Source organism: Salminus brasiliensis, chromosome 8 (genome assembly GCF_030463535.1).
Source record: "Salminus brasiliensis chromosome 8, fSalBra1.hap2, whole genome shotgun sequence".
NCBI lineage: Eukaryota > Metazoa > Chordata > Actinopteri > Characiformes > Bryconidae > Salminus > Salminus brasiliensis.
Window position 1 is genome coordinate 3,405,334 of NC_132885.1, and position 26,504 is coordinate 3,431,837.

The window sequence follows — 26,504 nt, forward strand, 5'->3', positions numbered from 1 at the left end:
TTTCAGAAATATGGAGCCTCTGCACAGACCATACAAACTCAACCGATCACCCTCAGTTTCTTCGTCCGTCAGTTTCCTGTAGAAAATCCTGTAGGATTTCTGCCACTGCTAGTAGACCTGTATGACCATCTGCTTCCATCCACCTGCAGATTCACCTCCTTCCTTCACACTATAGCCTTTGGCCACGCCCAAATGCTGAAAATCCCTCCTTTTAGCCAATCAATCATTAACTTTATCTGCTTTGCGATAGCTGTATATCGAACCCACAGCCCTGTCATCAATAGCCTGGTGCGCTAACCGCTGAGCCACCACTGCCCAGAAGTTTTGTGAGAGTTATTGATGAAGTCCTGGAGACTTCGTTAAGCCTCAGAGTGCTCATTTGCATGTTTGGAAGGAACTGACCAATCACAGTGACCAAAACGATGAACTTGGAGTGCCAGGTTTCTCTCGTTATTAGTCATAGAGTCTCATCTGCCTAAAGAACATCACTCCACTCCAAAAACTTATGAGTAACTTATGAGTAATTTAATCCCGGTCACACATCCCACAGGTATTAGCCTGATCATCCTCGTGCAGCGCCATCTGCAGGAGCCTGAACAACAAGATGCTAGTTTTTTTGTCTTGGGAGCTTAGTTTATCTTCATTAATAAAGCTGACAATTTCCATATCCTACACTTCTACAAAGGTTTCAACCTCTTCTTACACACTAACAATACTGTACTGCAAGTTAACCCACCCGGTCGTAGCTCCCCCTAGCACTAGCAACGCTCCCAACACCAGGAGAACACAGGCCTCCTCAGATATATGTGAAGCCAAAGGAAAGAGACAGGTCTCCAGCTACCAGAGCGCCATCTACCGACCCGGGGAGAGCACGGACAGTTGTGCACGCTCAGACTCTGGCTGCTGATGGAAAAGCGGCAGGAAATGACTCAGGATTCAAACTCGTGACAGATCATAATTTGAGATCATAATTTAGCTAAAAGCTGCTCATCATACCAAGACACAGTCACTAAACTCAGGCTTTACATGACAGGGTGTTTTTCCCTCAGCAGATCAGACAGAAACAGCTAGACGTCGGACTCTGGCGGGGAGGAAATCTCCGCTCAGACTGTTAACATGAGTGGCTGAGCCTTTCACACATCTCCGTCTGAAATTTATGGCGTGTCAGTGACGATTACACAGTGCCACCCAGAAAGAGAAAGGGAGAGTGTTTTTCTCGGCTGGAGTCTTTTACAGAACCCTCTGTTTAACCTAGCATGAAGCATTCAAGTCACACACACACACACACACACACACACACACACACACACACACACACACACACACACACACACACACCTCTGCCAGACACTACATGCATTTGAATGCGGAAAGTTGCATAAGTGTTCAGTCCTACCTGCACTCTCTCAGCCAGCTCGCTATTTTGCTGGGGATGGGTCCTAAAAACACAGCGAGAGAAAAACACATGTAAAGGAAGTCTATAAAGCCATGATTAACAACCCACCCAGTTCTGTAGGAGCATTAACCCTTAGCGTGCACTGTCGACTTTCGATCTTTCAAAATGTAGAAAATACGAAGTTTTACCGTAACTGAATTTGATGACGTTAGTGTTGTGTCGTTTTGTCAATATCACACAGGAACGGGCTCAAACTTGCCAATAAAGTATATAAATCACATGTTACTCATTATACAACTGCTATTATGTAATTTGTTGCAGTCACGCAAAAATCCTGCATCTCCAGCTTTCACTTTTTGGCATCATCTGAATTTGGCAGTTGTTTTGTAAAAATGCTTAAAATTGATTAGGAAATCTTTTTACTGTGACTTCCACTGAAAGTTAAGAGGGTTTTTTTCACCTTTTCCTGTAAAACTGACATTTTTAAAAATACACTGTTGAAAGTATAAGATCCCTGAGGAACCCTCTTAAGGTGCTTTCAAGAAACCTTTAAGGATCTTTGTTTAAGGATTATTGAGGAACCTTTAGAGATCCTTCAATTAGAAGGTGCTTTGATGAACCTTCAAGAAAGGTTTTTTAAAGGTTCCTTAAATGTTTCTTAAAAGCACCTTATGAGGTTCCTCCATAGTTTTAAATTGAAGATCCACCAAAAGTTCTCCAGGAATCTTTTAACAGTGTACAAGGTTTCTGCACAAGAGTGACCTAATATGCAGGTTGACACACTGTGTGTGAGTGTATGTATGTGTGTATATGTGTATATATACAAAAATAAAGGTGTTGTGACCCAAAAATCCCAATTCATACAAAAGTGCAGCAGTTAATTGATCAGTTTTTCATCCTTTTTTGATTCTGAACCCTCAGATTAATCCACATATGGAAGATGTTTGATCCATCACTTCTTTATGGATATACACACACACACACACGTATATAAATCTATATACATACACATTTCTTTCCCCACATACACACATAGTTTTTTTTTTATCTGATTTTGTATATTTTAATAATTTTTATTTTATTTTGTTTTTACTGAAATATATTTTTTATTTTGTTTTTCTATAATATATTCTCTCATCTTATCCTTTGTTGTTTCATGTGACAGTTCACAGACACTTATCGATGAATTTCACTGCTAGCTGTATCGTGTCCATGACATCCATGTGTATGTGACAAATCTCTTGATTTCATTTGATTTGATGTAACTACATCCAAGGAAGGCAGCAAAGCGACGATCACAACCCTACAACAGCGGAGTGGCTTTCAGCAGGGTCCTAGTAACTATGTCTCAGTCTTTTCAGTAGTAGCAGTAGAAGTATCGCAATCATTGCTTTGCTATAACTAAGCATTCACCTAACCCTCCTGGGTCCGTTCCACCTCCAAACACAGCTGACCCTGAACAGATCTACCACACTGCAGAAGGGCTACACAATATATCGCCTGTTATTCTTCACTACAACACCGCAAAACTGACCGACAGACAGACAGAAAGGAGAACGGTACAGTACCTGTCTCAGCGGGACCGGGCTTGTGGTCTGTGGTCGACGCGGGCAGCAACTCCTCTGGGCTCTGGAGCTCCTCAGACTCTGGAGCCTGCCAGGAGTCACGGCTTTGGGCCCATGCCATCCTCTTCAGGCTCGCTGTCTTCCAGGGGTGTTCCCTACTGGCCGGAGACAACTCGCACTCCTCCATGCCTTCTGGGACGCTACAGTGGGGGAACGCTCACCTGCAAACAGAAAGACAGGGCCCTCAGTATCACATAAGACATACATGGACAGAGCCTCATACTGTTTACCAGGGTTTCAGACCTCGGTTAGCTTGTGGGTCTATGGCTTGTTCACAATCGTGGCTAGAAAAGACCAGGTGATGCATATTACAAGGCTTCATAAAAAGTCCTCAGAGCTTGTCCCAACATTCAGCAGCCATGAACAATAACTTCACGGGCTTGAGAAACGGTAGTTAACAGTAAAGGGGGAAGTCAGAGAGAACTGCTGATTTAGCAGACTCCGGAGTGATGGTGCACTGTTCTACTGTGCAGCAACACCTCCACAAATAGGAGTCCTGAGAAGAAAACTTTCCCAGCATCTTCACCACCACATTTAAGGTCAGAAGAAGCATCTAAACAAGCATTCTAGAAACAAGTCCTGTGGATTGAAGAAGTTGAGATACGACAAAGAAAAAAAGGCAGTGCAGAAATCCATGATAAGAACACCTCTCCAACTGTTAAATCACAGAAGTGGACCCATCATGCTTTGGGCTTGTGTTGCAGCCAGTGGCACAAGAGGCAATATCACAGGTCGAGGAAGGAATAGATTCAATTAAATACCAGAAAATTCAGGAAGCAGACATCTCGCCTCAAAATCCACAACAGACTACCTCCAGAGACTGAAGCTGGAGGGCTCGCCACGGCCCTCACGGTCCTCAGACCTCAACGTAATCAGAGATCTGTGGCCGGACTTCAAGAGAGCGGGGTATGCAGGGTATTGGTCCGCCCCCAACAAACAAAAGCAGTAGGGCTGCACTGGTTTAGTAATTGTGGGTCGGTGCTGAGATTTTCCCCAAATACCTACGGATGCCAGAAGCTCCTGTTGCAGTAGTTCAGAATCATCTACGCACTCCCTCAGTAAATACGTCGGCCCAGATCGGTTTTCAGAAATCAGACTGTGCTCTAAGCATCTGTCTGATAACGATCGTGATTAGAAAACATCTGATGACACCTGATATGGTTGTGCGTTGCTTATAGATAAACAGATAGTCAACATGTAGATATGTAGGATTAGCGATGACGGCATCACAGCACAAGACCTTTATTAGAATAATTATTATATTACTATAATTCTATAAAAGCGAAATACAGGGTTCAGTTAAATGACGACAGAAAAGAAATCAATAAGAAAATCATGTTAGAGATCAAACAGTTAAACTACATTTATATTTGATAAATTGTATATATTTTTTTATTTAGCAGATTGTGGTTTTATTTTAGTATTATTATTAGTAGTAGTAGTAATAGCATAAGTTTTATAATCATCATCATCATCATCATCATCATCGGTAGTAGTACTAGTAGAGGTTTTAGAAGTATTAGAATTAACATTTTCACTATTTACTATTAACCATTTTTATTATTATGATTATTATTAGTAGTAGTATAATGAAAATTAATTATTATTATTATTATTATTACTACTACTACTAATGCTGCTACTACTACTACTATATAATATTCTTGACCTCTTACTAATTCCTGCAAAGCTGCTTCATGACAATGGCAGTTGTAAACAAATTATACATTATAAAAATAAATTATTATTATTATTAGTAGTAGTAGTAGTAGTATAAACGATTAATAATAATAATAATAATAATAATAATAATAATAATAATAGAAGTAATTGTTATTGTTATTATTATTATTATTATTATTATTATTATTATTATTATATTATTCTTGACCTCTTACTGATTCCTTTAAGGCTGCTTTGTGACAACACCAGCTGTAAACTGCGCTACACAAATAAATGCGATTTTTCGTTTGATTTATTAGTAGAGCAATGGTACTAGTATTTTAATAATAATAATAATAATTATTATTATTATTATTAACGACAGAAGAGATGCTCAGTAGCTTAATACTGGTCAAGGCACGGTTGGTCTGATAGGCTGATGGGACATCTCTGTAAATGAGACTTGGTGACTAAACACCTCACAGGTGAGGACACGTCTAATCGCCTCTCTCAGTCCCGCAGTGCACCACAGCGCTTCTGGAGAAGAGCACGATGTTCCATTTAGGAGCGTTCAGCCCTTCAAGATCGTTAGAGTAATCAGACAAGATGCAACAGACTTCAGACTCGCAGCACCAGCCTGCCCGCAACACAGCAGTGCGCCAAGCAGCTAAACACGCTAAAACCAAGCATCTCCGTTTTTCACTTTCTGACACAGTGGGAATTTGACCTGTTGTTCTTTACGTTTGAGTAGGAATTTTCTTGAAGAACGGACCAATAGAAATGCTCCAAAACGACCTGGACTAGACTCTTTTTCCACTGACTTCCATTGAAAGTTCAGAAGGTTTTCCTCCTCCTCTGCTTGGGAGAGGGTTTCTGTGTGACTGCAGCCAAACGAACAAAATGCGTTACAGCAGAGCAGCCAAAAGAAATGAAGGGAAAGCATATCCCACACCAGAACTCACCACCGACATCCGCGGACAGTCGAGGACATCCCCAAAGAGTCACGAAATGCAGAACTCTGAGCGAACAACATGAGGACCAGCACTTTCTCAGACCCCCCGAACATCCAGCCAGAGAGAGAGAGAGACACTAGTAGAGACTGCGAGAGCGAGAGGAGGAGGGAAGGATGAAGGGATTGAGGGAGAGCTAGGAGTCAGAAAACGAGTAGAGCAGGAAACGTCTGTTTAGTTGAAAGATTACAAGCTGGTGCCGAGTCATTTCCTGTTTTCAGATCGGACACTTTTTTCTGGAAGGCCTGAACAGTGGGATGGATTTATCATTCGGCTCTAGGATCTCTCCGGACTTGCGGGACAACAGTTATTAATAGGCTGGGTCTATTTTCAGGACGATTTTCATAAATAAGCAGGAAGGCGTGCTAATTCTTTTCCCGCAGAGCACACACACACACACACACACACACACACACACACACACACACACATACACACACCACACACACACTCAGCTTAGGGAACAGGGAACATGTGATTGGGAACACTGGCAGAACAGAGATAGAACAGTCCGGTGCCCCTGATCGGACCAGAGTCAGTCATCGGTCCTCTGATCCATCTTCTGACAGAACACCGGATCTGACCACTGCTGTAGATCAAACAGCTGCACAGTGTACAAAATGTGCTCGTCAGATACACTGTATGTCCAAATGTTTGTGGACACCCCTACTGGCACCATGTGTCCTAATGCCAGGTGTGGGCTAGAGGGGTGTAAAGCCCCCCAGCATTGAGCTGTGGAGCAGTGGAAGTACTGAGTTCTCTGGAATGATGGATGGTGGAGCTCCATCCAGTACTTTTGGGATGAGTTGGGGAGATGTGGAAGATGAGGTGGGGTGGGACTAATGCTGGTCACTGAATGCAATCAAATCCTCACAGCAATGCTCCTCCAAATCTAGTAGAAAGCAGTAAGACAAAAGCAGGATCAGCTCTTTTTAATACCCTTGATTTCAGAAGAAACAGATGGTGCGCCATCCAGTACTTTTGAGAGGAGTTGAGGAGTTGGTGAGGATGAGGTGGGGTGGGGTGGTGATCATTATCCAACATCCTGACCTCACTAGCGCTCTTGACACTGACTGGACAGTAGAGACAGTTCCTCCAACAAAACCAGGATAAAATATACCCTTGATTTCAGAAGGAGCAGAAGAATGGCCAGGTGTCCCAATACTTTTGTCAATATAGTGTAGATGTTTGTGATCCTCTCACAGTGTTTCTCCTTTCCTTGTGAGTCTTGCATCATCTAAGAGGTTCTTCCTCACACTCTTTTTGAGTCTTGGGTCTGCAGAGGTCCCTTCTAAAGCTCTTTTAATCTTGGTTCTCCCAAAGGTTCTTCATCAAGCTCTTAGACAGGTTCACCTTCTAAGGTCTCAGGTCCTCTCAGCTGTTCATATGCTTGTTCTTAGGGAGTATCTTTTATTCCTCAGTGTTTCGCCATGTATTTTTACAACAGCAATAAACATGATGGTGGTTTTGCATTTTTGGACTTAAAAAGGGATGCACCGATCCGATATTAGGATCAGATATCGGTCCCGATACTAACAAAATTAGTCGGGTATCGGATAATTAGTCTGATCCAAAGGACCGATCCAATCACTGAACCCGATTCTAGCCGGTATTCTAGGCTTCATAACCCAGGATCAGAGTAACCTACAGACATCATACACAGATCACAGCAACCAGCAAGACTCCCCCTATCTGACCAGCATGGTCCCCTCGACCCGTCATCAGCTATCATCCAGTAATCCAGCTCGTCTTCCATATAAGGAGAACCGAGGAGGGAGGGGCTGCTCGCTCCTCTTTAGTCTCACAGACTTCCAATTTCAGAATAAAAGTCCTGAGCTCAGACAGCACTGAGCCGAGGTCCAGCACAGTTCATCATTTTAGTGACCAATGATCAGAAATGAATCATTAATATCTGTGTTTGTGTTATAGTATGATTTATAAAGTAATGATTACATCAATCCTGAGGTCTTAAGTCTCTCTCAGACGGTCAGGTATATGATTTATTAATTCTACAATGGTATCGGATTGGTATCGGGTATCGGCCAATACGCAAAGTTCATGTATCGGTATCTGGATCAGAACAGAAAAAGGATTGATTGTTGCATCCCTGGTCTTAAATGCAGATCATGTCTTTGGTTTCCAAGCTGGGTGGTAGAACCCTCAGTATTTGCACCATGTAGATGCACAGTGTCCAAAAATCCATAACTATTGTTTGTAATGGAGGCATGCACACCAGAAGCTGGCGCTTCATAAGTTCATGGTGTTTTGACAGTACTACAGTAAATTAAAGCTATATCCAGACACAGAAAGCCACAGTACAAGGTACATGGCCATTTTTTGGTAAACCAACAAATGCTAAGGCCAAGTTACCTCACTTAACGTTATGGTCCTAGCCCTGTACAGCTTCACAGAGGGTGAAAGAGGCCGTATGTATAAATGGATCTGAATAAATCGTTTATGAGGCTTGTTTTGCAGCCTACTTACATTGTAGTTCATCTCTTATGTCATATTTCCTCATTTTAGTACTTTAGTACTTAGTCGCACGCTCATCTTCCAGGGGTTGGGTCTGTCTGCCACCACTGCTGAAAGAAGATCCTAGAGAAAACACCGCCCTGATCTCAAAGCAGCTCTCGATAAGCCAGATATGCAAAATGACTGGATTTCACACAGATCTGCACACGTAGCACATGTCTAATAGCAGTGCAGCTCTGTAGATCTGTAGTGTAGAAGGTGTAGCTGCAGCAATTAAGGCAATCCAGTGACAGAACAGGACAGGTGCAATAACTGATGCATTCCTGAACTACGGTTTTGGCCGAGCAGTGAATCATTCAGGTAAGCTGGCAAACACTGGCACTGCACCTCAACTTCTGTTTGCACAGCAAACACCAAGAAATACGTCAGAGCTTTTGTTTCCAGGACTCTTATCTGTGAATGGTGCTCTGCGTAATCTGCATCGTTCTCGGGAAAAATCAGAAACGGAGCCAGGCGGGTCATTTATCCGGAGAGGGAGTGGAGCTTAATGAACACAGTCTGGCTCCTGGAAGTGTCTCTGGGCTAATTCTAAGCAACCTGTGTGTGTTACAATCCTGCTTCATCAATGTTTAATTCACTTTAACGCCATGTCTCCTGTTCATAATGACAAAAATGGAGAGAGGAGGGAGCTGTTCCCGCCACCATCGGCCTCGGCTTGCTGCTGGTTACAGAGATCTGACACCTGCTCCTTGAAAAGATCCACATGTGTGTTGCAGAGAGCTCAGTCCAAAAAAATAAAATAAAATAAAATAGTGTATCGGATAATTAGTCTGATCCAAAAGGCTGATCCATTCACAGAACCCAATTCTCGCACCGCCAGTATTCTAAGCTTCATAACCCAAGATCAGGATATGGTGCCTTCGTCCAGCCATCAACTATCAGCAAGTAATCCGGCTTCTTCCATCTAAGGAGAACAGAGTCTATAAAAAGAACATATTGGCAGTTCTGGGGGGTCTGAAATCCACACCGGGTCAAAAATCTACATAAAGCACTCCCAATATGTGGTTTGTCAGCTGCACCTTGGCCAAGCACTTTCAGTGGCCATCAACAACCCTTTTCTGGGCAGATTTGATAAAGTCCTATGAAAGGTGTTGGGTTTTCTGGCACAGGCCCAACTTTTAAGCATAGTGGGCACATTTTTAATAGGGTTAAGGTCAGGACTTTGGGACAGCCATTGCGAAAGCTTCATGTTAGCCTGCTTCACCCATTCTACAACCTCCTCTAAATGTGTGTTTGGGGTCACATCCAAGTTTACAAGGGTGAGCAACGAGGGCCAGAGTCCAGCACAGTTTGCTGACTTCCCGGCTCTAATAGACCTGCATCAAGAATCGGTCCAGCAGGACCAGAATTCAACCCTACAGGACCGGTGGGCATCTCTTGTCTGGCTGAAGGTACGAGGTTATGCTAAAGAATGTGAAGGTAGTCCACCTTCTCCATTACTCACGCCATCCCCTTTGTTTCATGTAACTGGCAGCAAAACATCTGCAGAGCATGACAGTACCACCACCATGCTTAACAGCTGCTACAGGGTTGAATGCCTCACCTTTACTCCTCTAAACATTCCTCTGCTCATTGCTGCCAAACAACTCAATCTTTGTCTCAACTGACCATAAAAGCCTACTGTAGTTGCAAGATTAGCGACACGGAGTTCAACTAAAAGAGCAAGGATGATCCAGTTGACTCTATGAGGCTGAAAACAGTGGAAACACTCCTTAATCATTCACTGGACTCTGTCCTCTCAGACATGAGGCTTTATCCTCTAAACAGGCATGATTTGAGCCTCTGATAGCTGGAATACGGTCTGTGCTGCGGTATTTAGTCTGCGAGCTAACTGATCTAAGCCTAGGTAGCTGGTTACAAGTCCAAACACTGCAGAACCAGTCTCTCATTTCTCCTTTCTTCTTTCTGGATATTGTCAGCACCTCTGTAGCATTTTCAGTCAGTGGAGCATCAGCATGATCCTGAAGCTGCTGTTTAAGGTAAAAATGCATCATAATGTTGCATTTGTCATTACAAAGAGTGTAACTAATCGAGGTCAACTGGGTTTACTGTTGTGTGATGATCAAAGATTCACTTTTTATACTAATGTTACTTTTGTCTGCCTAAATTAAATATCCGCATCGGTATTGCACATCTTGAAATCTACCATATGAATCTACCATATCATATTTCTACCTCATTTCCCCAATGATAAACGTCTGTTAAGGGGTTAAGATGCACATACATGCAAACACAAAAATCATTAGTCACAAAACCACTGAACAGATCACTCCTCTCCAGAGCATCCAGCTGTTCTTCACATTTCAGCCCTTTTCTTTTTTTTTTAATCATCAAGAAAAGACAAAAACATCCGCATGTGGACGATGACTTAGCAAAGCCAAGCAAAGCTCGGGCCTATAAGGGACTCATGCTGCTCAGAGAGGCCAGCGAAATAATTCAGCCACATCCATCACCTCAACCCAAAGAGGGTTCTGACAGAGGGGAAATGGGCTGACCAGAGGCCGAAAGAAACAAACAATCCCCAAAACCAAAACCTGATTGCTGGATTCGTTTTACACTGGAAGGTTCTGTAAATTAACTCATCACAGACATCCAGTATGAATCTGAGGAGTGTGTAGTTTCTATACTCTTACAGCAGTAAGTGTAGAGTCATTTTAATCCAGTATGAATCTGCAGTGTGTGTCGTATGTGCAGTCTGACATTGATAAATGTGGAGTCATTTTAATTCAGTATGAATCTGTAGAGTGTGTAGTTTATACTGCTGTAAGAGTGTAAGTGTGGAGTCATTTTAATCCAGTATGAATCTGTAGAGTGTGTAGTTTATACTGCTGTAAGAGTGTAAGTGTGGAGTCATTTTGATCCAGTATGAATCTGTAGAGTGTGTAGTTTATACTGCTGTAAGAGTGTAAGTGTGGAGTCATTTTAATCCAGTATGAATCTGTAGAGTGTGTAGTTTATACTGCTGTAAGAGTGTAAGTGTGGAGTCATTTTAATTCAGTATGAATCTGAAGAGTGTGTAGTTTCTACAATAATACAGCAGTAAGTGTAGAGTCATTTTAATCCAGTATGAATCTGTAGAGTGTGTAGTTTCTACACTAATACAGCAGTAAGTGTAGAGTCATTTTAATCCAGTATGAATCTGTAGAGTGTGTAGTTTCTACACTAATACAGCAGTAAGTGTAGAGTCATTTTAATCCAGTATGAATCTGAAGTGTGTGTAGTTTCTACACTAATACAGCAGTAAGTGTAGTCATTTTAATCCAGTATGAATCTGTAGAGTGTGTAGTTTCTACAATAATACAGCAGTAAGTGTAGAGTCATTTTAATCCAGTATGAATCTGTAGAGTGTGTAGTTTCTACACTAATACAGCAGTAAGTGTAGAGTCATTTTAATCCAGTATGAATCTGTAGAGTGTGTAGTTTCTACACTAATACAGCAGTAAGTGTAGAGTCATTTTAATCCAGTATGAATCTGAAGTGTGTGTAGTTTCTACACTAATACAGCAGTAAGTGTAGAGTCATTTTAATCCAGTATGAATCTGTAGAGTGTGTAGTTTCTACACTAATACAGCAGTAAGTGTAGTCATTTTAATCCAGTATGAATCTGTAGAGTGTGTAGTTTCTACACTCTCACAGCAGTAAGCGTGGCTTGTGCATGCAGTGTTTACAGTCTGACAGTAATAATTATGGTGCTGTGATGTCATCCAGTGCAAAACTGCAGTATGTGAAGTAGATTGATTTTTATCCAGTATGAATCTGAGCATCTGCTGTGTGTGTAGTTTTAACAGTCTAACCAATATTGTGGAGTGATCCAGTATGAATCTGCAGTGTGTGCATTGTTTACACTGACAGTAATAATTAGAGTGGTGTGATGAGGTCATCCAGTATGAATCTGCAGTGTGTATTGCTTTTACAGTCAGACAGCAATACCTGTGCAGTGATGTAAGCCAGTATGAATCTTCAGTGTGTGTGTGTGTGTGTAGTGTTTACAGTCTGATGGTAATAATTGTGGAATTATTTTAATTACACTTCCTGAACTGAACCAGTAGAGCCTTTAAGAGAAGGTCTGAGGGCCAGATAGCGCCACAACAACCCTCCAGCATGAAGGACTTCACAAATGGGCTGTCAGAGCTATTCATTCCACCCTGACAGGGCAACCAAAATATTATGAAAACCCTCATAGTCCGCTCACAGAGCGCAGAGGATGCCTTTCCCCTGCAAGCCTCCAAAATCAGATCTATTGTCATTCCTTTCCTTCAGGGGAGGATCGAGGCGCAATGTAATGACTCCGGAAACCACTGTGCACACACTTTACAGTCAGCGAAAGTAAATACTCAAAAATAATTACAGACCTCCGAGACGGGACAATGCACAACGACAACAGGGCCAATAAACACAAGATAAAGTGGAAGAGGCATTTACTGTACACAGCTCACACAGCGCTGCTCATTAGTAAAGGGATAATTCACACAGTTTACACAAACGTAGTCAGTCAGCCCAGACATGCTCGGTGTCTGAGGTTTGCTACTTCAGTTTTACACTGGAGCTACAAAGCTAATGTAGGAATGCAAGCTTCTACACCACCAAATGCAAGGTGCTAACTGCAGGCCTTGCTCATCACCCACTCTCCTCTAAGCATGTGGAGGTGCTCAGTAATCTCTAACAGACTTGCTGATGTGGTTTCTGACAGTGTATGACTCCCAGTTATCTATAAACATGGCCTAAAGTCTGAGCTAGAGTATAGACAGTAGAAGAAGCTGTGGCTCGATGATAAAATAAAAAAAAATCACCATTTTCCAAAAATATCACCATACCGTACATTTTAACTTTATTACGCTGAGGGGTAAGGGTTAATATTAGACACTGACGCCCCTTTGCCATCAACAGCCGGAGTCTGAGCGAGCACAACTGGCCGTGCTCTCTCGGAGTGGGTAGATGGCGCTCTCACCCCTCATTACTCTAAAGTGATGTAGGCCGGCACAGGCGTCTGTTAGCTGGCGGGGTCGAACCGGGACCTGCTGCTTTCCTCAGAGCGTGCCGACTGCCCGGTGAGGCCGCATCAGCAGCAGTATGAAAGGAGGCAGTGGCTGGACTCGCATGTGTCAGAGGACATATGTGTTAAGTCTTTATCCTCCTAGTGGTGATGGTGTTAGGGGGGAGCTATGGACGGGTGGGTTAACTGGCAGAACCAATTTAGAAGAAAAATTATTTAAAAACATAAATATACAAACAAATAAATAAAGACAAACAAAAATTAAAAAGGTTAAATATTAATATGACTATATGCTTGTCATTTGCTTTTCCTGATTTGCTCATTGGGAGAATTGCTGCCTTGGCACACTAATTTTTATCTCTAATTTAATCTCTAGCTGTATTTGTATGTGTCCTTATTTTTACTGTTGTCTCTATGGTGTGAATCTGGCAGTTGTTCTTTACATTGTGTCAAAAGTTCCTGATAAACAGACCAATAGAAACGCTCCAAAATTATTTGAAATAATGAGAATTTTACATCGACTTCCATTGAAAGGTAAGAATTCGTTTCTCCTTCCGCAGTAAAGCTGATATATTTGGAGATTTTTAAAGATTTTAGAAGAACAGCGACAAAATACTGAATACAATCACACCCCCAGACACACACAATGGTCACTAAAATGATGAACTGTGCTGGACCTCGGCTCAGTGCTGTCTGAGCTCAGGACTTTTATTCTGAAATTGAAAGTCTGTGAGACTAAAGAGGAGCGAGCAGCCCCTCCCTTCTCGGTTCTCCTTATATGGAAGATGAGCTGGATTACTGGCTGATAGCTGGTGACTGGTCGAGGGGACCATGCTGGTCAGATAGGGGGAGTCTTGCTGGTTGCTGTGATCTGTGCATGATGTCTGTAGGTTACTCTGATCCTGGGTTATGAAGCCTAGAATACCGGCGGTGTGAGAATCAGGTTCTGTAAAAAAGGATCAGACTAATTATCCGATACCCGATCCAGCTCATTTTGTTAGTATCAGGACTGATATCGGCTCCTAGTATCGGATCGTGTATCCCTAGTAAAACCCAATAAAAATGGAGAGGCTTCAGCATTTGCATTAAATTAATTCCACTGTTTGTTTTGCTGTACAAACCAGTGCCACGGACACAAAAGTTCTTGGCTGATGGATCGGTTTCAGTTAATGAGAAAACTGTACATTCAATATTTTTGCCAAGTTGTTCCTTTAGTCACATTACAAAGGATTTGCCAATATTTACAGCTTTTCTGCTCATTATATCAACACGTGTGCCTTAATCCAGCTGTTTCAGCAGACCAACACATCGACCCAGAGGAAGGGGAAACGAGAGGTGAAGAAGTGTGTGTCCATGACAAACACCTGGATGTCAAGGAAGCCAGGAGCATCAGAGTTTTCCCTGCACGGTCCAGCTGTTTCTGCTCAACTCGCAGGAATAAACAATCCTCCTATTATTAGCCCAAACCTGTCACAAAAGACCACTTTTGGTCCACATCCTTCTCAAAAGCAGGACTATTTTTAAAATGCTAGTTTTGTAGAAGCTCCCCACCCTCCCCCTGAAAACACATACAGACACTGTGACCTCTTTTCTGCAGAAAAGAGGATAAACCAGTTCCCACATCCCAAGCCAGGCCCGACAGGCCATGAGCCGTGACTGCGTCCACGTCCCCGAGGCCACACAGAGCCCAAACAGTACACAAGCCTTCTCAAATATACCGAAGGCTTGAGAGCCTGAGATTAACGTTAAGATCTTGGGAAATAAACATTTCTTAATAAACACATGTAATCAAAAACATTCAGACAGCCCAACCGTAGCCAATCAGCCAAGACATGTGTCTGATGTGTGTTTTTCTAGGAGGCTAATGTTGCTAGCAAGTAACAGAGCCTTACATGGCTCATTTAAAAAGTGCTGTATAATGCTCATATGATCCACACGCTCATTCTGACAATGTAATACACTATAGCAAGTGTAGGGGGCGCTCTATAATGCTCTATAATGATCATATGATCCACACGCTCATTCTGACAGACTGTAATACACTACAGGAAGTGTAAGGGGCGCTCTATAATGCTTTATAATGTTCATATGATCCACACGCTCATTCTGACAGACTGTAATACACTACAGGAAGCGCAGGGGGCGCTCTATAATGCTCTATAATGTTCATATGATCCACACGCTCATTCTGACAGACTGTAATACACTACAGGAAGCGCAGGGGGCGCTCTATAATGCTCTGCTACAAAATACATGTAGCGGAAACACTGGGTTTGTTGCATCATGGATGAAGAAACGATTTGTCACCCAAGTAGATCTTCAATGGCTTTACAAAATGAGGAACCGAGCACAGCAGAACGATTACATGAGCATTGCCACCAGAGATGCTGTATTTCTCTCGGTGATGCAACGTTACATTGGAAGTATTTCCACAGCAGTGTATCACACACCAGCGGCTAGCCTAGTTTGCATAGCCCGATGAAAGTGTTTCCAGCGAGTTAGCGCCACAAACATCACAAACCCGAAGCTCCAGCACAGAACTAAAGACGTTCTAGACTCTGACCACTACATTTGTACATACGCTACGCCCAAATGTTTGTGGACACCCCTTCTAATGAGTGAGATTTTTCAGCTGCTTTCAGTTGCACACACACAGCTTGTCGAGTCCCTGTAGAGAAGAAGCATTTCCAATAGAATAGGACTCTCTGGAGCAGATAAACCAAGCATGAGACTATTGGCACTAGGGATGCACCGATCCAGCTTTTTCAGTTCCGATATCGATACATAAACTGCATATCGGTCGATACCCGATACCGATCCAAAACCATTGCTGAATTAATAAACCGTATACCTCATCATGTGGGATAGACTTAAGGCATCAGGATTGACCTAAACACTAATTTACTAACTTTGTAAAACAAAATATAACAAATTAACCCAGAGATAAATGTATTAAATTGCAAACAATAGTGCAGGACCTTGACAACGTTCAAATTCAGTCAAACTTCTTAAATATATTAAAATACATAAAATGCATCAGCCAAAACTAAAAATAAGTAACTTCACTCAATCAATCTTATTTTACTTTTTTTTTGCATAATTCAAAATAAAGTTTAGCAGCTGAACCTGAGAATAAATCAGTAACTTGGTCAAACATACAAGCAGAAATTAAAAATCGCAAACATGTAAAGATTTACTGCAGTCTCACACCAACCAATTAAAGTGAAAGGATCGGTTCCATGGATCGACCTAATTATCCGATACCCGATCCAACTAATTTGGTTAATATCGGGGCCGATATCCGATCCTAATATCAGATCAGTGCATCTCCAATTGGCACCATGCTGGCTAATGCCAGGTGTGGGCTAGAGGGGTATAAAGCCCCCCAGCATTGAGCAAAACTGTGTTCTCTGGGATGATGGATGGTGGTGCTCCATCGAGTACTTCTGATCATCAAACATCCTGACCTCACTACGGCTCTCCAATAGTCACTCCAACAAGAGCAGGATAAATGAATGAGCAAGTGTCTGAATACTTTTGTCCAAATAGTTTTTCTGAATTTTTAAGTCAAGAGGAACTCTGGGTAATTCTGCTCCAATCGGCTTCATGTCCAGCCTTCAATCATTAAACCAACAGACAGAAAATCCATACAGTGTATTATTGTCTCAACACAACGTCAGACGGCTTTGATATGACGCTATCTGGTTACCAAGTTGAAAGGTTGCTATAGCAGCAGCAGCCTGCCTGAGCATAACAAGATAAGGCTGACCGAACTCCTGCGCTGAGCACTGAGCGCTGGCCTTTCCGAGTTACACCTGCAGCAGAAACACGATTCCCAGGCCGCCGCCGCCGCCCCGGCTGACCTTTGCTACTGGCATCGCATGGGACTTAGCAAATTCGCCCATCGGCCAACGTGGGCACACTGACGCACAGCCCTCTATTGTGTTATTGTTTAAGGCAGAGTAAAGCAAAGCAGGAGTGAAGGAGAAATCCCTTCCTGTGTCCCTCCCTTGGGTCCCACAGGGGTCAATAATGGGACCTTTTCAGAATCCTACAGAACCCAAAATAGCAGCTTATCGTCGTTCCATCAATGCAAAACAATGCAGCGTGAGGGAGCGACAGCAGGGGCGATTCTTATCATTTGCATGGAGCTGCATGTACCTGCTACACCCGGGGTGCCCAATGAGGAAACAGTCTCAGGCTAATCAAAAGCCTTTAGGGTGTTTATCTCGGACATTCGCTCTCAGAGGAATGCACATGCAATCACGCTTCACAAGATTCTCAAAAAGATGCAATCAGCTGGTTTTAGCTGTAGTTCCACAACTACTGTTATGCAACTTTAATGCAATTCGCAACCAAACACAGCTTAAACTGCAGTTACCATTAGCCAGCTCGTTAGGTCACATAGTTACAGAAGTGTCGGCTCAGAGAAAGTCACAGTTTTTGTTCTGGCTCAAGTGAATGAAAGAATTATATATTATATATACTGGTGTTCTGATTGGTCATTTCATTACATTTCAGTTGAGTTTCGGACCATTTTACACTACACAGCTCAATGAGGTTTCACAAAGTATCATCAGTCCAAAACCAAAACTGAACGCAAGCAATGTGGAAAACTATCCAATACTTTAACTTTTAATTAGCCTATATATTTGAAGACTTTAATCACTAGAGGCCAGATTCACAAAAGATTTCAAAACAAATAATTATAAATAAAGAAATTACAAAATTAAGACCAAAAAGAACCAAAAAGTTATTTTTAATATTTATTTTTCTTTTTAATATTTAATTTTAATATTTACATTTTTTTTTTTTTAAATAGGGTAAATCAAATTGTGAAGAAATAATAAAATACTTTTTTATTAAGTTATTTTTACTATTCTTAGTATTTTACCTGCAGTTCTTAAAAGCTGCTGTGTGCATTCCAAATACCATATTTTGACCGTAGTGCCCACAACCTTCAAAACTGAACTGCAATTTGGAAAACAATCGAATACTTTAGCTTTTAATTAGCCTATATATGTGAAGACGTGAAGATTTGCAAAAAACTTTCAATAAATAAATAAATAAATAAATAAAAAACGTTCAGGAGAATGTCTGTCAACACAATTCCCTAAAAATAATTATTTAAAAAATAGAGTACAGCAGATTGTGAATAAAAAAAAAACATTAATAAAAAAAACATAAAAATAATGAAAATAAGATACTAAAAATAAATAAATAAATAAATAAATAATAAAAATACAAAATTAAGACCAAAAATCACCAAAAAGTCCTTAAAAATAAATCATACAAAATTATTTTTTAAAAAATAGGGTAAATCAAAATGTGAAGAATAAAATCAAGTACAAAAATAGTAAAAATAACTTAATAAAAAGGTTAAAATAATTATATAAAAAATAGAGTACAGCAGATTGTGAATAAAAAAAATATATAAAGAAAACAAAAATAATGAAAATAAAATACTAAAGATATATAAATAAATAAATAAAAGCAGTTCTTAAAATCTGCTGTGTCTGATGCATTTTGTCTGTGTATGGAAATTGTGTGATAAATATTCTGCATAGTGACAATACCTTTAAATATCGTGATGTAATATTATTAGTGTTTTGCTCAGCCCTATTGTGAGAACCCTAAATCTGAACTTTGACCTCGTAAAGCCAGTCTCTCAGTCAACTTCCTCTAGATTATATAATCAACACTGTCTTCACTAAAGGGGCAAAAAAAAAAGGAGAAGAGAGAGAAAAAAAGGCAACATCAGCTCGTCTCGAGCCTTCAGCCTTCGTCCTTTTGTTTGGAAGAGATGTGACACACTGCTTACATTAATGGCACTTTGGGTAGCGCTTCAGGCCCTGCCAGCATTCGAGCCTTTTTCCGCTTCTCCTCAGAGTTGGAGAGCAGCTATGAAGAGAACCTGAATAAATCCAGACAATAATCAAACCCAGTCTGTCCTCAAGAGCCCGAGTGGCTCACAGCTCGGCAGGAAGTGCACTTTCTTCCCCGCGTTTGATTGACCTCCAAGTGCCAGAGGTCCTTCACCTTCATTCTTCTGACCGAAGAACATGTGGACAGTTTCAGCAAAGTGCATAAAGCTGTCAGCCAGGGCCGAGAGAACCGGCTCAGCGGAAGCCTGGACAGAAGGAGAGCACTGTTCTGATACAGAGCCGGCGGAGCAAAGCAAACCATTCAGGGCCAAGAACAGCCAATCAAAGCTCTGAACACCCTGACAGGACGGGACGGTCAGCTCAGATACAGGCGTAAAGCAAATAAGCAATTACAGAAAGTGAACGCCGAAGAAAGCTGATCGGGGAGCTGATGAGCTCTGAAATCTGACCTTCTGACCTCTATTGTTCGAAAAGACTCAAAGAGCACAGTAAAGCAGGCCAGTGTGAAGTCATCATCTGCGCTCTGGGCCTCGTTTCTGGACGTTTTGGTCGCCTCTTTGTGTTTCTGCTTGGGGGCACACTTTGTATTCGGCACATGGTGTTACTATGAGCCCAGAACAGAGCCTGGGCATGCAGGGGTTGGCATGAGCCAAAGGAACAAACACACACACACACACACACACCAGCTACAGCTAGAGACGGCACCACTCCACTCCATTTTTCCTGACACCAGCAAGAACACTGAAACCTTCCCTTTTAAAAATAATCAAGGTGCTTCAACTGGTCCAATGGTAAAGTGGCCCAAATCTTCACCAGCATCTCAGGAGCCATCAAGGAGTTCCAGTATCGGACTTCAGTACCACATTTGAAAGCTGCCGCTCACACTGCCACACAGATAACTCCTCTATGCCACATATAGGGATGTTCCGATCCGATTAGAGCCGGGCGATATGGAAAAATGGTCATCACAATATTTTTTACGATACAAAGATATTTATCGCAATACTTGTGTCATGTAGACAAAGTGCACCAACAGTGTGACATTTAAAAAATAAAAAAATAAATAAAAAATAAAATACCTCCTATTCAAATACTACCGTGATTTTACTTAAAATCATTAAAGCAGTTTGTGTACTACGATAAGAAAATTTAATCACGATACAATAAAATATTGTCATATTGCCCTGCTCTAGATCCGATCCAATACAAATTCAGTGATTCGGGATCAGGGGGCCGATCCTTTTAAAAGGATCGGGTATCGGCTTTTACAGGTCCGATCCACTTCTGATTCTCAGGTTTGCGGAGTATTTCAAACATCGTATGGAATCAGATCTGTACAAGTCAATAGTGAGCATTAGGAGATCGTATCAGATTGGGGGTTTAAAAAAAAAAAAAAAAAACACCTTAATTGTAGGGCTGGGCGATATGGTAAAAATACTATATCACGATATTTAAGAATATATATTTTCACGATTCACGAGATTTATCACGATACCTGTACATCAGTAGCTACAGATTCTTATAAACTACTATCAGATCCTCTCCTGTACTGAATACAGTGATTTCTACTCAACATCTGCTGCTCTTCATCTAATGAACCCAGTCTAATTACACTGTTAGTAATGAAACCTGCAGCTGATCAGTGTTTATTAGGCACTAACAGTCTTCTCCATATGCTTAGAAAACCATATTGTATAATCACCATAACAAAATGTTTCACGATACAATAAAACATCGTCAGCTCTGGTTGTTCAGGACATTCCAGATCGGATTTGGGTCATTTTTACCTGCTGTGTGAGCGTAGCCTTTTTGTCCCATGAAGAACATGTATTTGTAATTGAGATACATGAACGTGAAGTACACTATATGTCCAAATGTTTGTGGACACCCCTTCAAATGAATGCATTCAGATATTTTAAATTGCACGGCTTGCCTAGTCCATGTAGATAAGTACTGCCAATAGAATAGGACCCCCTGGAGCAAATAAAAATGAAACAATTGGCACCATGCTGCCTAATAATGCCAGACGTGGGCTAGAGGGGTATAAAGCCCCCCAGCATTGAGCCATGTGTGGACTGCCTCAGGGGGGCGCTATGTAACACTGGGCGACTGTGTTTCTTTCCTTTTACCGAACCTTAAAGGTCCAAACCATGGTCTGAACCAGACTTCTGGGTCCCATTACACCCCTACTAATGGTACCAATGGCAATACTGAAACGTTGAGTATTAGCCAACACCAGTATGACCTCTTCTCTTATAATAACCAATCATAGACACAATCACCTGCTTTAGCTCCCAAGTCAAGTCCAGCATGTCCAGTAATGGGGAGTAAGACACAGTTCCATTAGATGACACATACTCTAGGCCTCCGATATGCAGCTCATCTTGCTTCGTGAACCCAAACCCAAAGAATCTGCACACTCCACGAACCGCTGTCCCACTAAAGCTCACTAACCCAGACGAAAGCCAGTCGGGCTCTGCAGCTTCTGCAAGCTCGGGCGACTCTGGAAACCAGAAGAATGCAGTAGAACAGCAATGTCTCCTTTCTAAACCATTACAGCACAGCGACAGAGTCGTTCCGCAGCAAGAGTGAAATTAGCTCTGGTGACAAAGTGTGTGTGTGCATAAGATTCCTCACCAGAGTCGGTTAAAATGATCGTTTAACCAAAAAACGAGTCTTACACAACAACCCCCTCCCTTATCCTAATGGCAGGGAACTGGTGAAAGCATGTTCGCTGGCTGAAGCTCATTTCTTTGGTTTTGGACAAAAGCGCAGACCAAATGCAGGCCTCGAGATGGCTATTTTTAGCCCAGGTTTATAGATAAGAGTGAGTCACATTATCAGAAACCACGTAAGCCAGTCTATTAGATTACTGAAAGGGCTCAGATCATGTAACAGTGACCATGTACTAGTTCACGTTTCATCACACAAACCCTGCCTCACCATTTCGGTTGTTTTTCACTTGACTTGCTGTGAATCTGGCAGTTGTTCTGTACACTGGGCCCACATTTCAGGCTGAACGGACCAATAGAAACGCTCCAAATAGACTAAAATCTTAATATATTATCTCCCATTGAACATTAGGAAGGTTTTCCGCTGATTTGGGGATTCAGGTTTTATACAGGAGAGCAAAAATCAACACCTTTCTTTATTTTCACCTATTCAGCCTGCTAAAGTTTAGCTCTGCCCACTCACATCAAATTGCCATTTATTAGTCTTAAAGGCACAGTGACAAAAACGGAGGGGTATAAAGCCCCCCAGCTTTGAGCAGTGGAGCAGTGGAAGAACTGTGCTCTCTGGAATGATGGATGTCGGAGCTCCATCCAATACTTTTAGGATGAGGTGAGATGGTATTCATTCACCATCCTGACCTCATTACCGCGTTTGTTGCTGAATGCAATCAAATCCTCACAGCAGCGCTGCTCCAAAATCTAGTAGAAAGTCTTCTTCTCTGGACAGTAGAGACAGTTACTCCAACAAAAGCAGGATCAGCTCTTTACTACCCTTGATTTCAGAAAAAAAAAAAACAGGTGTCCCAATACTTTTGTCCCTATAGTGTATACTGGAGGGGTTTTGTGATATCTTAAAGACAGCTTCATTTCCATATATGGTCCACATGAACTGATGAGTGAGAGGTACCCTGTCTACGAAGTCCTACACATGAGAAGAACTCAGGTTATGGGTTCTTTAAGGGGCAGCCGCAGGAGCTCTGCACCATCTTCTGCACCACCATTACCATAACACTGTTTAATCATTAGCCTCAACAAGGTCAGCACTGCCTGGGGTCTTCAAGCCGGGCAGTGGGAAAGAAACCATATGGCATGGCCGGGGTACAAACACTGCAGTGGAACAGAGACAGGGACACACACACACACACACACACACACACACACACACACACACACACACACACTTGCAACACACACACACTTGCAACACACACAGTCCTGCGCTTTGTATCCGTCTCAAGTATGGAACGCCCAGAGCAACAAGAGGCCTGACTGGACAATAACAACATTCAGCAGACCCAGCATGATGGCGATAAGTGGAGTTGTGCTTTGATCAATGTGTTTTTCATCGAATAAGAACAAACGAACACACACACACACACACACACATGCACACACACCCTGGTGATGAATATCAATAATACGAGGCTCGGAGGGGAGCTGGCTGAAGTCCCGGGCGCAGTCTCAGCTGAGGAAACGGTTATGAAAAAGATACGGAAGGCGTGCCAGAAGAACGGACATTCAAAACCAAATGCAGGACTTTTAGCTTTTAGCTCCACAAACACCACCACCACCACCACCACCACCACCACCACCCTGCAGACCAGCTCCTCAGATCTTAGGAACAACCTAAAGAACAACCCAAAAACACGCTGTGGCAAACTAGCAGATCTCTAATGACGTCAGAATCAGGTCCAGAGTGAAATACATAGGACCAGGGTCACTGAACTTGGTGCTAATGGCTCTTAAGTCCTATTAAGAAAGTCAAGGTGGTGTTTCTCAGAGAGTCACTCAGGTTTGACCTCTGTGGCGTTTGTTTTATTTATGATCTCAGTAACAGAGAATCAAATCCCATGACAATGAGCTTGCGCAGATTGATGCCCAATGATCATCACATGTTTAGGCACCCTAAAAGGAAATTCTAACGAACGAAGCAGAAGTAATCAACAGAACCAACAGAAAAATACAAAAGATGCAGATAAAGAAGAAGCAGCAGCAGAACAAGCAGCAGATGAAGAAAAAGACGCAGTAGCAAAAGAAACCCATGCAGCAGCTGCAGACGAAGCAGCTGCCGAAGACGAAGCAGCAGCCAAAGCAGCAGAAGAAGAAGCAGACGAGGCAGCAGAAGATGAAGCAGCAGCAGAAGGCGAAGCAGGCGAAGCAGCAGAAGACGAAGCAGGAGAAGCAGCAGAAGACGAAGCAGGAGAAGCAGCAGAAGAAGACGAAGCAGGCGAAGCAGCAGAAGAAGACGAAGCAGGCGAAGCAGCAGAAGATAAAGCAGCAGCAGAAGGCGAAGCAAGCGAAGCAGCAGAAGACGAAGCAGGCAAAGCGGCAGAAGGCGAAGCAGCAGAAGGCGAAGCAGCAGAAGGCGAAGCAGCAGAAGAAGGCGAAGCAGCAGAAGGCGAAGCAGCAGAAGAAGGCGAAGCAGCAGAAGAAGGCGAAGCAGCAGAAGAAGGAGAAGCAGGCGAAGCAGCAGAAGAAGGCGAAGCAGCAGAAGAAGGCGAAGCAGCAGCGGCAGACGAAGCAGGTGAAGCAGCAGCCGAAGATGAAGCAGACATGGCAGACAAAGCAGATGAAGCAGCAGTGGCAGATGAAGCAGATGAAGCAGCAGAAGACGAAGCAGACGTGGCAGACGAAGCAGCAGACGAAGATGAAGTAGCAGACATGGCAGACAAAGCAGCTGTCAGATCATCTCCAAAACATCAGGCAGGTCCTGTGGGGTGTTACGGGTATGCAGTGGTCAGTACCTACCAAAAGTGCCCAAAGAAAGAACAACCGGTGATTCTCATGGGAGGTCTCACCCCACAACTTACAGGACTTAAAGGATCTGATGTAATGTCTTGGGTGTCAAATACCACAGGACACCCTCAGAGGTCTTGCGAAGTCCATGCTTAATGCTGATTATACTTTACAAACTGCTCTAGCGGTGTTATCTAACAGTGGGTTCGGACACGCCCCGGCTTTATTAGATCCAAGGCACTGTCCAGTTCCTCAGAGAAAGGCCGGCCTGTACTGGCCTTGCCGACATCTCCCTGGAGACTAAAGCAAATGGGGTCGGTTTGCCGGCTTCCAGCCAACCTCATTTCCTGTGGACAGGATCCCCAAAGCGTTTCCCATTACCCATAATACCTTGGGTTTTGTTTTTTTTGTTCCCCTCGCTGCTGCAGTCGGCAGTGAGGCCGAAACGTGACGTGGTCAGGCAGGAACACAGCGGAAAAATAAACCGGCTCAGAACACACTGCACTGCCGTCAGGCACTCGGACACCCTGAAGCGGCCTTTTACCACGTCACAGGTCGCCGTCACGTGGAGTCCACTGACGAGAACCGATAGGTGCTGCTCTCTGACCTACAGGGGTCTCTCTGATGCTACAGTGACTCAGACTTCCTTGGTGCAGAGCTGGATTATGGAGGAGGACTGCTGTAAGAATTTGATTGCATTGAGCAACAAGAGCATTAGTGAAGTCTGGATGTCAGGATGTTGGAAGTTCACCAGCCCAACTCATCCCCCACTCATCCCAAAAGAATTGGATGGACACCATCCATCATTCCAGAGAATTTCTCTCTCGCTCTTTCTCTCCAGCTCCCGCTCTAGCTCCTGCTAGCTTTAGCTCCAGCTAAAGCTAAAGCTACAGAGAGTGAGTTAGAGAGAGAAAGAGAGAGAGACAGACAGTTGAAGAGAGTGAGAGAGAGAGAGAGAGAGAGAGAGAGAGAGAGAGAGTGAGAGAGAGAGAGAGCTAGAGCTATAGCTAGAAAGAGAGAGCTAAAGACAGACAGTTGAAGAGAGTGAGAGAGAGAGAGAGAGAGAGAGCTAAAGCTAAAGTGGGAGAGAGAGCTAGTTGGAGAGAACAGGAGAGAGAGAGAGAGCTAAAGAGAGAGAGAGAGAGCTAAGAGAGAGAGAGAGAGAGAGAGAGAGAGAGAGAGAGAGAGAGAGAGAGAGAGAGAGAGAGAGAGAGCTAAAGGGAGAGAGAGCTAAAGGGAGAGAGAGAGAGAGAGAGAGAGAGAGAGAGAGAGAGAGAGCTAAAGGGAGAGAGAGAGCTAAAGGGAGAGAGAGAGAGAGAGCGCTAAAGGGAGAGAGAGAGAGAGAGAGCGAGCGAGAGAGAGAAAGAGAGAGAGCTAAAGGGAGAGAGAGAGCTAAAGGGAGAGAGAGAGAGCTAAAGGGAGAGAGAGAGAGCTAAAGGGAGAGAGAGAGAGCTAAAGGGAGAGAGAGAGCTAAAGGGAGAGAGAGAGAGAGAGAGAGCTAAAGGGAGAGAGAGAGCTAAAGGGAGAGAGAGAGAGCTAAAGGGAGAGAGAGAGCTAAAGGGAGAGAGAGAGAGAGAGAGAGAGCTAAAGGGAGAGAGAGAGAGCTAAAGGGAGAGAGAGAGCTAAAGGGAGAGAGAGAGAGAGAGAGAGCTAAAGAGAGAGAGAGAGAGAGCGCAGACTGGGAGAAAAACACTTTCACAATCAGGGGGAAGAATGTAGTGAATCATGTGACATCACCTCAGATCCACCCATGTTAGCTCAGTCACTAAAGTACACACACACACACACACACACACACACACACACACACACACACACACACACACGCACACAGGCACGCACACAGGCACGCACACAGGCACGCACACAGGCACGCACGGCTCACACCTGACCACGGTTATTTAAAGAAGCTCACGGGACGCTCACCACATCT

General features: G+C 43.0%; 1 protein-coding gene across 3 annotated transcripts in view; it reads right to left on the bottom strand.

Annotated features, from left to right (window-relative positions):
* itprid2 (ITPR interacting domain containing 2) overlaps positions 1-26,504 on the bottom strand; it is an 83,331-nt gene that overhangs the window by 48,217 nt on the left and 8,610 nt on the right. For 2 of the 3 annotated variants that reach the window (XM_072685400.1, XM_072685402.1), the window contains exons 2-3: positions 2,965-3,182; positions 1,397-1,439 (exon numbers count right to left, since the gene is read on the bottom strand). In XM_072685400.1, coding sequence (XP_072541501.1) covers positions 1,397-1,439; positions 2,965-3,148 — 227 coding nt within the window. In that variant the 5' untranslated portion in view covers positions 3,149-3,182. Of the gene's footprint in view, positions 1-1,396; positions 1,440-2,964; positions 3,183-5,645; positions 5,664-26,504 lie in introns of those variants that run through there. The other variant, XM_072685403.1, reaches the window with a different exon arrangement.